General features: G+C 51.2%; 4 protein-coding genes across 4 annotated transcripts; 2 read left to right on the top strand and 2 right to left on the bottom strand.

The window, feature by feature from the left end:
* Positions 1-561: 561 nt before the first annotated feature.
* HMPREF1120_00089 (unc51-like kinase) lies at positions 562-3620 on the top strand (the record flags this gene model as incomplete). The annotated part of the gene is made up of 3 exons (XM_009154079.1): positions 562-690; positions 741-3402; positions 3454-3620. 3 exons carry the CDS (start codon positions 562-564, stop codon positions 3618-3620), a joined length of 2958 nt encoding a protein of 985 aa, XP_009152327.1.
* A 1545-nt stretch (positions 3621-5165) lies between these two features.
* On the top strand, positions 5166-8998 carry HMPREF1120_00088 (aminopeptidase). Its single transcript, XM_009154078.1, has one exon. It carries the CDS (start codon positions 5446-5448, stop codon positions 8335-8337), a length of 2892 nt encoding a protein of 963 aa, XP_009152326.1. The 5' UTR covers positions 5166-5445; the 3' UTR covers positions 8338-8998.
* A 445-nt stretch (positions 8999-9443) lies between these two features.
* On the bottom strand, positions 9444-10397 carry HMPREF1120_00087 (phosphomannomutase; the record flags this gene model as incomplete). Its single annotated transcript, XM_009154077.1, has 3 exons — positions 9444-9705; positions 9767-10161; positions 10242-10397. 3 exons carry the CDS (start codon positions 10395-10397, stop codon positions 9444-9446), a joined length of 813 nt encoding a protein of 270 aa, XP_009152325.1.
* Positions 10398-11162: 765 nt separating this feature from the next.
* Positions 11163-13106, bottom strand: HMPREF1120_00086 (DNA repair protein RAD50; the record flags this gene model as incomplete). Its single annotated transcript, XM_009154076.1, has 3 exons — positions 11163-12196; positions 12249-12547; positions 12598-13106. 3 exons carry the CDS (start codon positions 13104-13106, stop codon positions 11163-11165), a joined length of 1842 nt encoding a protein of 613 aa, XP_009152324.1.
* Positions 13107-14492: the final 1386 nt, after the last annotated feature.

Genomic DNA, 14492 nt, shown 5'->3' with positions numbered 1-14492 from the left:
ACCACTACTATCTTTATCTTCTTTATCTGTCTTGTATTTCCTTCCATCTAAACCGCCATCCTTTGTTGTCCCAGTGCAACACCTGGACCGCTCACGCTGCTGCTGCGAGTGCGTCACTGAACCTCAATCCACCCGCATCCCCAAGTCACAAGTCACGCCCCGATCGACGACACCACGACACCCGCACTGCATCTCGCATCTAACGCCCACCCCAACAACAACCATCAGCCTGAGAGTTAGCGGTCCTATCCCTTCAATCCATCCACTCATTTTCCACGATCGCCCGAGTTTTGTTGAACTCTGCCCTGGGCAGTTGCACGGCGTTGAAGTTGCGGCAGCCTCCCGTCTGATTGCACCATCTCCACACGCTTCTGGCCTACCGCCTTGTCACCCTACGACCGTCCTATCGTCTTCGCCCGCCAGCCTTCCTCGATATCGAGCAATCCATGTCCAACCATATAACCGCCACCCTATACCCGCAGTTGAGAAGATAGCAACCTCGTGCCGCACCTCTGCCTCCTCGAACGGCTTTCGTCGACCGAAGTGGAGGACGGGGTGAGGATGGCGTCCACAACCTCTCAGTCCTCCACCCCGAGGAGGTCAAAGGAATCGGACAGGATTGGCAGTTTCCAGAGGCATGAAGAGATAGGGCGTGGCAGCTTTGCAACAGTATACAAGGCCATCCATACGGTAGGCAAGAAAGTTCCCGTTTGTTGTTTACTACTGACACAACTATCAAGAGCGGTTCCGGAGTGCAAAGCATCGTTGCTATCAAGTCGGTCAACATGTCGAAACTCAACAAGAAACTAAAAGACAACTTGACTTCCGAGATCTCGATCCTCAAGGGATTACATCATCCACACATCGTTGCCCTGATCGATTGCAAAGAGTCGAGCTCGCATATACATCTGGTCATGGAATATGTGGCCCTGGGCGATCTATCACATTTCATTAAGAGACGAAATGAGTTGGCAAACAGTGAGCTAGTGGGCAATATGATGGTCAAATATCCCAATCCGCGGTATGGAGGCCTCCACGAAGTCGTCGTCCGGCACTTCCTCCAGCAACTCGCAAGTGCTTTACAGTTTCTACGGGCACGAGACCTCATCCATCGCGACGTCAAACCTCAGAATCTACTTCTGAATCCGTCCCCTGCCTACTTCGAGACACACAACCCACGACCGATGCCATATCAAGTGGCTGACAATTCTCTTGTTCCCATCTGCGGTGTCAGGTCTCTACCCGTGCTCAAGATAGCCGACTTCGGGTTTGCCCGATCGTTGCCTTCCACCGCACTGGCCGAGACCCTCTGCGGCTCGCCCTTGTACATGGCTCCCGAGATCTTGAGGTATGAAAAGTACGATGCGACGGCTGATCTTTGGTCGGTGGGGACTGTGCTATATGAAATGATGACTGCCCGGCCACCGTTCCGAGCTTCCAATCACGTCGAGTTGCTCCGCAAGATAGAAAAGAGTGAAGACAAGATCAAATTCGGTGACGAGTTCAAGATATCCGATGACATGAAGAAGCTAGTCCGATCGTTGTTGAAACGAGACCCCAAGCAAAGACTGTCGTTCCCGGATTTCTTCAGCAATGAGATCATCACTGGGCCAATCCCTGGCCTTCATCCTGAGGACATGCCCAAGGTTGAGCCTCCGCAGGCCGAAGTCAACCGGCGTCGAGATAGTCAAACTGACCCTACCGGGTTGAGCTACCCAGCGTCCAGGAAAGAACCGGAGAGCCCTTATATTGACTCTTCCAAGACTGCTTCGGAAGATAACCTGTCTCGACGACCTTCAACCAGGAGACAAATGTCTGGCGCCAAAGAGCCCACCAGCACACCGCTGGGGCGTCCTTCGGATGTATCCGCACCGGTTTCTGACTCTCCAAAACCAGCTACTGTGCGTCCAGCCCTGCATCCACATGCAACAGCCCCAGAGCGACAGGACCTATTTCAGCGACGGCTTTCCTCGGCTCCTATGGCCCGCCAAACAAGTGCAGGATCCCATAAAATTCCTGCTTCCGCCCGGCCCCAGGTCCAAAACCAGCAACAAGAGTATGTTGTACGTAGACAACAGGAAGAAAAGGAACGGGAGCGAGCGGCTCAAGACATTGCTTTCGAGCGAGACTACGTCCTGGTTGAGAAGAAAGCGGTGGAAGTCAATGCTTTAGCTGACGAGTTGGACGCAAGCCCTCGACTGAACAAACAGGCAATGCAAGCACCGGTGCCTCCCAAGTCTGGGCCAATGGTCCGTAGAGCGACGACCCAAGGTCCACCTGGATCGGCAACGGGTGCGCAAACCAGTGCTTCTCGAGCCGTCCAGATTGCCTCAGGAAGACGGCCAGACAGTCTCCATAACCGGCAAAACTCTTACGAGCGACGCTACGGGCCGAGTCCTGGTTCTGCGACATCCGCCATTTCGAAAGCGTTGAATATGGCCAGCGGTCGCTTGTTCGGTGTGGGATTTTCGCCTCCCGTCAACCTGATGCGTGGTGGCAAGTCACCTCCAGTCACATATAGCCCATTCCCCACTTATCCCGGAGCTCAAAGCAGCCTTGTGGTGGTAGGCGACCAAGGGAAAGAGACCGTGGCTGCTGATGAAGACACGCGATATGCCCAGACTGTCGAGGAGACCGCCACACGCAGTGATGTCGTCTACGGGTTCGCAGAGGTCAAGTACAAGCAGTTGATTCCAGCCGTCCCATCTCAACCGGGCCTGGGTCTACGAAATGCGTCAAGCAACAATGCCTCAGACTGTCCTCTAGGAGGGTCCGATGGAGACCTGACAGTGGAGGCAACAGTGATCGTCGCCGAGGAGGCTCTCGTGCTTTATGTGAAAGCACTGGCTTTGCTCGCCAAGGCCATGGATATTGCAGCACGATGGTGGGCACGCAAGAGCCGAGAGGTGACCGGTGACGCAGCCACGTCTCGCCCAAGCTCGACTTCCGTTGCTACCGGGCAGCGAATGAACAATGTTGTGCAATGGGTCCGAAACCGATTCAACGAGGTACTGGAGAAGACGGACCTTGTTCGTCTCAAACTTGTTGACAGCCAGCGTCGTCTCCCGGAAGACCATCCCAGCCATCCCAACAATATCTCCAGCGCAACAGCCTCGAGTGCTGGCCTGGGCACTTCTTCCAATCAGGTCATTGTCAGCTCCGGGATTACTGCCGAACAGCTCATGTATGACCGCGCATTGGAAATGAGCCGAGCTGCCGCCATCAACGAGCTTACCAATGAAGACTTGACTGGCTGTGAGATCTCTTATGTTACGGCGATTCGAATGCTAGAGGCCGTTCTTGAAAATGATGATGATAGCAGCGGCAATGAACATGATGAGAGAGAGGACGCGGCACCAATCAACGGACTGGAAGCTGAAGATAGGAAAGCAGTCAAGAATTGTAAGTTTGGTCGTCATACATGGGATCTTGCGAGGGCTAACATTTCTGCAGTGGTCAGCAGTATCCGAGGCCGGCTCTCGATCATTCGACGCAAGCTACAGGTTATTCAAAAACATGCGTCGGCCACAGGAACGGCATCACCAACAAGCAGGGCGTCTCCCCCAATCCCATATCGTGGTGGCAACCCTGCAGCTGCTGTTACGCCGCCACGCTCATGATTCATCGATTTTTGCAATTATTAGAACAGTACAGCAGGCTCCTGCTCAGTAAAACAGGAAATACTCTGCTCGCATGTTTGTCGGTTTATTTGGAGTTTTTGATTTTCGTTTCTCACGACCTGCACTCGCTTTACGAACCAACGCTGAATGCTCCAGCTTCTAGCATGTAGTTATCTCGCATTACAATTTTTGATTTCAAAGAGCCGAGCGAGTCTGGAAGGGACGGCGTTTGTTTGTGTCCGGCATGGGCTATTGGGCAAGTTGAGCATTTTATCAGTGGGAGGGGGCGTTAGGGTTGCTTATTACACCAACGAAACGACCAGGACTAACTCAATGGCACGGCACCATTTTTGATGAAGAGACGGCCAAACTTCACGGAAAAGGGGAGGTTGGACATGAAAGATACCCGTCATGAGAGAATCGGAGCTGGCGCCATGGTTGACAAAGGGACCTTTTTCAGCAAGCAAGCAGGCAAGCAGGCAGACAAGCATGCGTGTTGTGCGGCCATGTGTTGATTTATTGTTGATTGCTTTTTTTCCCCCTGCGCTTTCGTTTGCAGGCTTATTGCCCACAACCATGGGATATGGGTATAGGAATGGAGCTGGAGCTTGCGGCGGTTGACAGGGATGCTCGACGGAATACTATACTATCCATCATGGAGAGCAAAACAATGCTCTTCAAAAAGGCCAATGACGAATGAGCCTTGTGAATTGATGTGATAGCTTTGAGCAAGAATGGAATGACAAAGATGAATCTCCACCACAAAATCTAGTCCCTTCTGATGAAGCACGATTGGACAGTAGTGAAAAGTGGCTATAATTGTTTATCTGTATTCTTTTGGAACTTGAACTGGGTTCATGCTGGATTTCGGGGACCGTGATTCTCGTTCTGTTTTGTGGCTATATACTAGTACGTGTGAAGAGTGTAATGTAATATACCAGCGATTTTATAGAGAATCACCCACAAGAGATAGTGACTTCCTCAAACACGCTGGGCCGGGTATGATTGCTCTGGCAAGAAAATTGAAATGTTTGTTTGAAACAAATCGAAACGCGTGGGGTTGATGTAGCGTTCCGATGCCGGTTCTTGCGGGAAAAAGGGTAGAGAGAACAAGGGAGACAAACGGGCTATATGATGTATCATAATAGGTATAGGTGGTGATTCAATTGCTTGTAGATGATAGATGACACAGAGGGGGAAGATGATTTGCTTCACTATCCTCAACAAGATGCTCACTCGGGTGAACACCATGACTGTAAGCACATAGCAGAAGAAATGCGAGAAGTCCTGCCTATAGCAAGACTCGGCGTTTCGAAGTCCTCATACGAGCGAGTCCATGTGACCCAATTCAGCCAGTCGGTTGGATGCCGGTGAGATTGAGTGACATCAGAAGGATACGTAAAAGGGCAAAAGTGAGTGCACTAGGAGTGGAAGGATTGGAGTAGTGGTGGACGGAATTCAAGTTGATGATTATATATTCTGCGCGTGTGAGAAATTGAGGATTCGATTATATTTATATTTGTCGCAGGAGTTTTATGACGCCTCGCCGCACTTTCCTGCTTTGAATGGAAGTCTGCTATAACTACGCTAGTACTCTACCAAGGATCTAAGACTACCTATACCATTGTATTTCCAATGTCGTCGTATCTGCATTGACATTTGTGCTGCAATTCTACTATAACTTGAAGCCATAGGCACCTGTCTGTCCCTTGCGTAACCAACCCGGACCCTCTCTCCAGACATTCCATTCCACTCATTGACCTGCCTGGCTTTTGCGTCGGAGGAAGCCTGGCAGCCGCCCCGGACATCCTGCTACTGTAGGTAGATGAAGCATTACGTGCGGTCACTGTCAAGGCTTGCTGGATCTCGTCCTATTCAATCGCCCACCTGCACCCTCCACCACCAGTGCTTTAGACGGTCTTTTTCCTCTCGAGTCCAGACCACCAACACTACTACTGTCCGACGAGCTGTTCCCTCTCTTATTCGGTCCAGGAACTTGAACCCTTCCTCTTCACCCTTTGCATCTCGGCAAGCTCGAGCCTCCCTCTTTAACCCAGCCAACATGTGTCGATTCATGTCCGACGCTCCAGGCGCCCACAACACCCAAGGCCGCGTGATTCTTCCCGACAATGTGGTGCCCAAACACTACGACGTGACTCTCGAGGTGGACTTTGACAAATTCACGTTCGAAGGGACTGTAGTCATTGATCTGGATGTTCCCAAGGACACCACTTCCATCGCCTTGAACACGTTGGAGCTGGATATCCACTCGACCACCGTCCATGCTGATGGAAGTCTGGTGACATCCTCTCCGACCCTGTCGTACGACGCGGACACGCAGACCACGACCATCGAGCTAGGCAAGACCATCACCAAGGGCCAAAAGGTCCAGCTCAAGCATACGTACACAGGACAACTGAATGACAAGATGGCGGGATTCTACCGGTCCAAGAGAAGAGACGGCCAATATCTTGCAGTCACTCAGTTCGAGGCCACCGATGCCCGACGTGCGTTGCCCTGCTTCGACGAGCCGGCTCTCAAGGCCGAGTTCACAGTCACACTGATTGCCGACGAGGACAAGACGTGTCTGTCGAACATGGATGTGGCGTCGACGGAGATTGTGGATTCCAAGATCACCGGAGGAAAGAGAAAGGCGGTCAAATTCAACCGGTCCCCTCGCATGTCTACTTATCTGCTGGCCTTCATCATTGCCGAGCTCAAGTCCATCTCGACGGACAAGTTCCGATTGCCCATCAAGGTGTGGATGACTCCGGAACAGAACGAGGAAGACGGAAGATTCTCGCTAGATGTTGCTGCAAAGACTCTTGCGTTCTACGAAAAGGCATTCCAAGCCCCGTATCCCTTGCCCAAGATGGATATGGTGGCCATTCCGGATTTTGCCGCTGGTGCCATGGAAAACTGGGGTCTTGTCACCTATCGTGTGGTTGATCTTCTATTTGACCAGAAGTCGGCCGGTGCTGCCACCAAAGAACGGGTGGCGGAAGTGGTCCAGCACGAGTTGGCCCATCAATGGTTCGGCAATTTGGTTACCATGGACTTCTGGGATGGTCTCTGGCTCAACGAAGGGTTTGCCACGTGGATGAGTTGGTACAGCTGCAACGAGTTCTACCCGGAGTGGAAGGTCTGGCAGACCTTTGTCATTGACACATTGCAAGGAGCGCTGGGGCTGGATGGGCTGCGCAGCTCTCACCCTATAGAAGTTCCGGTACATCGGGCGGAAGACATCAATCAAATCTTTGATGCCATTTCCTACTCCAAGGGGTCGGCGGTCTTGAGGATGATTTCAAAGTACTTGGGCGAGGATGTCTTTATCGATGGTGTCAGACGGTACATCAAGAAACACGCGTGGGGGAATACAAAGACGAGTGATTTGTGGGATGCACTGGGCGATGCAAGCGGCAAGGATGTCGCACATGTGATGGATATCTGGACCAAGAACATCGGTTATCCCGTGGTCACCGTGACGGAAAACGAAAAGGACTCGACGATTACCGTCAAGCAGAACCGATTTCTGCGTACCGGTGACGTGAAACCTGAAGAGGACAAGGTCTTGTATCCTGTCATGCTTGGTCTTAAGACGAAAGACGGGGTCGATGAAAGTCTGATGCTCACCGAAAGGGAGCAGACGTACAAGATCAAGGGTGGACTAGAGTTTTACAAGTTGAACACCGACCACTCTGCCTTCTACCGAACCAGCTACACTCCGGAGCGCTTGACGAAGCTTGGAGAAGCTGCGCAGAAGGGAGGACTGCTCTCTGTCGAGGATCGTGCTGGGATGATTGCCGATGCCGGCGCATTGGCTGCAAGTGGATACGGCAGGACATCGGGGATATTGAGCCTGCTACAATCGTTCAACACCGAGACCGAGTTTGTGGTGTGGAACGAGATCCTGACGCGGATCAATGCCATCCGAAACACATGGATCTTTGAAGACGAGTCGACCAAGAAAGCCCTCAAGTCTTTCCAATTGAATCTCTGCTCGGCCAAAGCACACGAGCTCGGCTGGGAGTTTTCCGAGAACGAAGACCATATCCTGAGCCAGTTCAAGAGTCTGATGTTTGGATCTGCGGGTCTCGCCGGGGACAAGAAGATCCAAGCTGCCGCTAAGGAAATGTTTGCCAAGTTCCTCGATGGAGACTTCAATGCCATCCACCCGAATCTGCGGGCCTCGGTGTTGGCCATGGTGCTGCGGGACGGCGGGGTGAAAGAATGGGAAGCCGTCCTGGCACGCTACCACACTGCGCCAACGGCGGACGAAAAGAACACCTGCCTCCGAAGTCTGGGTCGTGCCCGGAGTCCCGAGTTGATTAAGAAAACACTGGATTTGGCTCTTAGTGGAGAGGTCAAGATGCAGGACATTTACATGCCCATTGGCGGCCTGGGGACGACCTCGGAAGGCATCGAGAAGAGATGGGAGTGGATGTGCAACAACTGGGATGTTCTGGTTGAGAAGCTCCCGCCCAGCATGACCATGTTGAGCAGTGTCGTTAGTATCTGTGTCGCTGGATTTACTAAGGAGGATCAACTGGCTAAAGTCGAGCACTTCTTCCACGACAAGGACAAGAAGGGCTTCGACCGTAGTCTCCAGCAGAGCCTTGATAGTATTCGCGCAAAGGCGAATTGGTTGAAGCGTGATGGCGACGATGTTACGGGCTGGTTGAAGGAGAATGGGTATCTCGAAAAGGGCCGGTTGTAAGAAGATCAGATGAAGATCAGACATATCTAATAAAAAAAGGGGGTTGTCTTCATTCGTCTGGTCTGGCATGGCTACCTACATTGGACTTCGAAGTACAACAATGAAGAAACCGAGACCTGCAGGCAAGGCAGCACAGCCAATGTGGTTTTGTTTTGTCTTGTCTTGTCTTGTACTATAAGAACATGTTGAGAAGTGTGGGGGGGAAAAAAAGAGGCTTGAGAGACCATGGAAGACAATCTAGAGTGGTACGCCATTATTACTGTCTACCAACAAGGTCGCTTTCATTTCGCTTGTTCAACACTTACTACTATAGGCACTACCGGAACTTGAGTCTGCAGTTGGAATTGGCAGTGTCTAGTTGGTTATCATTTTATTGAGACTGACTGTTTCCACTTCTGTCTATCACAGTCTTTTGGGCCGGACTATATCTGTTCGCCGACGTGATTGCGATTACGATTGCTCACGAAGACTCAATTTCATCCGCTCCTTTCATTCTGCTTCGGCCATGTACAGTACCTCCGTTGTTCCCGTAGAGACAGTTTGCCGACCTGTCAAATTCGATACTGTTACAGTACCTTTTCCAGGGGGCCCTGATAGATACAACATACAGTAGGCCAGGGAAAAGAATGGAACGGAGAAGAGAATACCCGATTGACAAGACAGAAGAGTGCAAGCATTAATTGAGCATCAGGATCAGTCCGTTTCTGGATCTCTAGAACAGAAACGGATATCAGACCGTCTAGTTTGGGTAGCACGGTAGTATTGAGACGCACTTGCAAGCACATACGAATGATCATGATGCCTTTTTGACAGAACCAAAAGCACAAAGCAAAAGAAGAAGAGGAAAAAAAAGCTCTTTGTTTCATACAAACTCTGCTGCGCTGGAGAAAGACGTGTTCTCCAGACTGACTGATTGAAATGACGAACTGGCCGACTCGGAGGCTCAGTGTAGTAGCAGACAGTTTCACTGCACTTCCATTCCCTTCAGTTCACTTCAGTTGGGTCCAGTTTGCTTCAGTTGATCTTGCGCCTCTGTATCAATCCGGGTAATGCTAATGCAATGCAATGCGCCGTCTATCATCCTCATCTTTGTGTCTTGTCTCATTTCAAACATCAAACAATTCCTTGAGTTGTCTCATGGTATCTTCGGGCCCAGTAACGGCATGGCCAATGGTACGGGGATCATTGTAGATTTCCCAGTCATTGCCGCCGGGGAAAGCCTTGTCGCCGAAGAAATGGATGTTTTTGTAATTGATGCCCGAGAGGTTGTTTTTCGGGTCGGCCTCGGCCTCGACGTGGCGAAGACAATATGTCTTGTCCCAGCCGGTGGGGAAGACGTCGAAAGAGATTTGGCCTCCGATGGAGTATCTAGATACAAAATCAGGATCAACTTGAGAATATAAGCGGGTTTTGTAGTAGTCGGACTTACGTGAGACCCAAACCAGGAAACTCCTTCTCAATCGCATCAATCATCTGACGCCGACATCCCGACAGCTTATCCCAGGCCTCGAACTCGTCTCTTTCGGCCTTGCTGGCATTACGACCCACAGGAGAAACATTGATCATGCCGTTGCGGAATTCGATGAAGGTGCCGCGCATTTTGGGAATACCCTCAATCGAAGCAATGTACTTGAGACAGAAGCGCGCGAGTTTCTGGTATTTCTCCTCTCCCATCCACTGGATGAACGAGTTGGACGGCAACGGTTGGCCGAGGCGGAACGCAGTCAGGCCGTTTTCGGAGAAGCAGAAGTCGAACAGTGTTGTGACGGGGAGAGATGGGGTGCCGAGTTGTTCTTGTTGTTTGACGAGATCGGAGCCGCCGACCTAGAGACACAAGAAATTAGTTATCAGTCACTGGCACTGTTGAAAGGGAGACAAAGCAGGGTTAGGTTTAGGTGGCTCACAAATCCAATAGCGACTTTATGTCTCAGGCGCGACAAGGTCTGCAGCATCTCTGCCGACACCGTCTGTCTGGCTGGCGTGAGCGTACCGTCGACATCGAACAGGCAGATCGTCTCCTTGATAGGACGGTCCTTAAGATCGGGGTAGAGTTCGGCCATGTTTGGTGGAATTGGATCTCCAACAAGAAACACAGCGAGGAGGGAAGATCTCTGTGAATAACGCGAAAGACCCAGAACGATAAGCAAGCAGCAAGCACTTGAGAAGAGGTCCGGAAATAATGTGAGTTGTAGTAGAGAAAAGGACAGTTTACTTTTGTTGCGGTGACCGTGGCTTGTTTGACATGCACGACTTTCTGACTTTGACAGCGACGCGAATGCCGCAATTGAACATCGCGCCGCGTGGCGCACCGGAAAATCAAAAAGGGGGAAGACGCGTGCTGCGACCGCTAATCCAATCGATAAGATAAGGATAGTAGCCAGATCACGTGTAGGGCGATGAACGGCAAATACTTGAAACACCATGCCAGCCTTGAAAAGGGCCAGATCTATACTCCAGTACGCCGTATCCAAACTTCTACCTGATGTGCTTGTTTGTTTTCCGTTGATTGCTCATCTTGAAACTTCTTATCTAATTATCCTCGGCAACACGAGAGGTGAGAGGAGTTGGTCGTACATGACCATACTGTAGCATACTTTCCTCCATCCATCCATCCTTGGAATTGTACAGCCAATACATTTTCCCTAACAACACAGCGAGATCCAAGAATGGTCCTGTAATATCCCGATCCTGGCTCCTATTATGCCACATCCAACCCCCAGGTCAAATGGGTCAACCAAACGCCAACGCTCGTGCACGCAGTCTATTTCCAACATGCACGTAGAAAGACAATATCTCGGTCGTATCCATATCCGGCGACATGCCTTCTAGGCAGCAACTGCACCAGGCTTCATGCCCTTGACAGACTTCCACTCGACAAACACCGCCCCAATCCCGGACAAGCATGCCATGGCCACTGAGATATACCAGGTATTCGTGAGGGCTTTGTTGTAGGCCGTCTGCACACCCGCTAAGAGTGCGGCAGGCACTTGATCCTTCAGCGAAGTAGCACCGACATGGAGAATAATGGCGGGATCAATGCCTGGAGCGTAATTTGGGATCTCGTCAATTAGCCGATTGTTGAAGACGTTCTGGGCCACAGACACAAACAAGGCTCCTCCAAAGGTCTGCATGAACATGACCAAGGCCGTGCCCGTGGGGACGTCCTTGAGTGGCAGAACAGCCTGCACGGTGATCAAGGCTTGTTGCATTCCAAAGCCAACCCCAAATCCGTAGATGACTTGATATCCAATCCACTTTTCGTGCCCGGTGGTCGTCTCAAAAGTGGTAAGAAGGCCCGCACCGATGGCGGAGAGCACGACGCTCCCATAATAGAACGGGGTGTAATATCCAATGGCGGTGGTACCGATGCCACTTACCACATTTGCGATGACCAATGCCAGAACCATGGGAAGGCACATGATACCAGACTTAAAAGCCGTGGCGCCTTTAATAGCCTGGAACCAGATGGGGACCCAATAGATGAGGACGAAGAATGCCGAGCCCAACGCAAAAGCGAACCAGGATGCTGAAGCGACGCTGCGTTGGGAGATGATGTTGAAAGGAATGGTGGCAAATTCCTTCATAAAGTATTGCACAATGATAAAGAGGATGGTCAGGACTCCAAACAGTGTCAAGCAGAGAATGATACGCCAGTTGGACCATGGGTACTTGGATCCGCCCCATTGAAGAGCCAGAAGACAGACAACGATGTCGACGATGAAAAGAGCGGTCCCGCCCAGATCCAACTGGTAAGCTCTCTCCTTGAAAGACACTTTCTTCTCGGCTCTTCTCTTTGGGGATTGGAAAAAGAAGAAAATGACAATCAGGGTGACGGCACCGAGGGGAAGATTAATATAGACTGGATCCGTTAGTTAATGCTATTACTGTCGGTCTAGGTCAGGGTAACTTACAGCACCAACGCCAACCAGGCCCATCAGTAAAGGCGCCTCCCAGCAAAGGGCCCGCAATGGAAGCAATGCCGTACATGGCACCAATAATGCCGGTGTAAATCGGTCGTTTGACCAGAGGCACTGTGTAGGCGATGATGACCAGTGCCCCAGAAAAGATACCAGCAGAACCGACACCTGCAATGGCACGACCCACAATGAGTGCATCAGAAGTGGGCGAAGCACCACAGACGGCGGAGCCGACCTCAAAGACGACGATGGAGCTTAGGAAGACGTTCTTGATGGAGAAAAATGTGTACAGTCTAGCAGGTCAGTTGATGTACCTCGCTGTATAGAGACACAAGCCACTCACTTTCCAAAAAACAATTGCAAAGCGCAAGTGGTCAGCAGATATGACGAGCCATACCAACCGACGTCTCCAAGAGATTTGAAATGATCGGTGATTTTGGGAATAGCCGTGGCGATGATGGTGTTGTCCAGGGCGACGAGGAAGACAGCCAGACAAAGGGCGAGAGTGATGAGGGCTAGTTTGACACCGCTTGGATAGACAGCCTCATCATCTTCTGGAGAAGGGACCATCCCATCGGCATGCCTTTCTTCATTCTGGACTTCAAGCTCGGACGAGTCTTTGCTCGACAATGTGTTTTCGACCTCTATCTTTTTCTCCATCGGCTCTGTCTGTGGTTCCGAGTGGTTCAAGTTGTTGTACGGCTGATCTTCTGCCACAGAAGACTCTAGTTGAGCGGTCTTGTCAAGGTCGGTGTTGGACACATTTTGGCTGGGAACGACCGTCGTCGCCTCGGATTTGGCGTGGACGGTTTCCGAGCCGGAGGAGGCTGGCTTTGTGTTGAAAAGACCCATTGAAAAAGGGCACGATCAGCGCGGGCGATCCTATCTCAGGGTGCTCGGTCGCAGGCGCGCAAGGGTTGACTATGGTTCAAAGAGAGGCTGACGTTGTTTACTGATATGTTATGCAGCGGGAAGGAATTGGCTTGAACCCTAGGAGTCTGTGCTGATGTATTGGGAGTGCGATAAAGGCTGTGGTGGTGAGAATGGCAGATTCTTTGTTTGGGAGAGCTGCTGGATAGGTAGTCGAGGGTGGAAATATCTATGGGGAAGCCGACCGATACAATGGATTAACCTGACCAAATAAAATGCCGCTGGGCCACACACGATGAACGAAAGAATGCGCAAGATCAAGATCCCAGCAGTAGTGAACAGGCAGCAGGAAAAAAAAGGAACGGAAACAAATCTATTGGGGAGTAGGAGCAAGCCAAAAAGTATATTACGCGAACTGAATGGTGAGATGGCTGCCCTGGTCTGGAGTCTGCCAAACACGGCCAAAATACGAAGTAAGGGGATGGCATCGCATCGTGTCCGCTCCACATGCAAGCTGCAAAAATACGTCGGGATGCCGATGGGGGGCGGCCGAAGGGCAACGGGCAACGGGGAACGGGCCATGGGGGCCTGAGATTCCAATGGGCGGGTGCTATGGACTACTAGGTTGTGCTAATTCGCCCTATCTGCTTCAGCTGTGGTGCCACTAACACCGCTACAACTGCCGCTACTATCGCTAAGCATTACAATCGGGTCCATCAAATTCCGATTCCACTGGCACCACGGAACTGAACTGCATCTTATCTCCGCGCCAGTGTCCATCTCCATCTTGCCCGTCACAAAAGAAGGATGCCTAGGTGAGGTCGGGCAGTGCTTGATTATGGCCCCAATATGCTTGATATTGACCCTACAACTTAGAACACATAAACAAAAAAAGGGCTTCGACGACACCTTTATTACCACATCAGGTACTCATCTTTGAGAGTCTCGCGTCTCTCAATGTCAGCTGTCACGCTTCAGCCCTACACTGCGCTGCGTTGCACTATCTGCGGCCTGGACCCGTACTCGGACTCGGACTCGGATATACTGTTTCTCCTAGGACACTTCGCACTGGCTGGCAACAACTGTCACCAGCATCTGCAACTCAAATGTTGATGCCAGCCACAACTAGGCACCAGCGAAATGTGCTGCTCTCATTGCACTGGCAGTTCAGGTTGTTGTCTCTGCCCTTGTTTCCATACCCATTGCAGTGCAGTGGCAGCCTTTCGCATTCTTCATCACCTAGGAATCGTCATTAGGTACCGTACCTGGTAGGTGCCTAACCCGCACCGTGCCAATGTTGACTTCAATCAAGCCGAATCATGACGTGGAAGATAATGCTTTTTTACAAAGAACTGCGGCGGGTGTCTA

Source organism: Exophiala dermatitidis (genome assembly GCF_000230625.1).
Source record: "Exophiala dermatitidis NIH/UT8656 unplaced genomic scaffold supercont1.1, whole genome shotgun sequence".
Taxonomy (NCBI): Eukaryota; Fungi; Ascomycota; class Eurotiomycetes; order Chaetothyriales; family Herpotrichiellaceae; genus Exophiala; species Exophiala dermatitidis.
Note: the sequence above shows the minus strand (reverse complement) of the source record. Positions and strands in the feature narration are given on the sequence as shown.

Bases quoted from the DNA above. Each gene is read 5' to 3' on its own strand.
- HMPREF1120_00088 (XM_009154078.1), top strand. From the start codon at position 5,446: ATGAAGCATTACGTGCGGTCACTGTCAAGGCTTGCTGGATCTCGTCCT.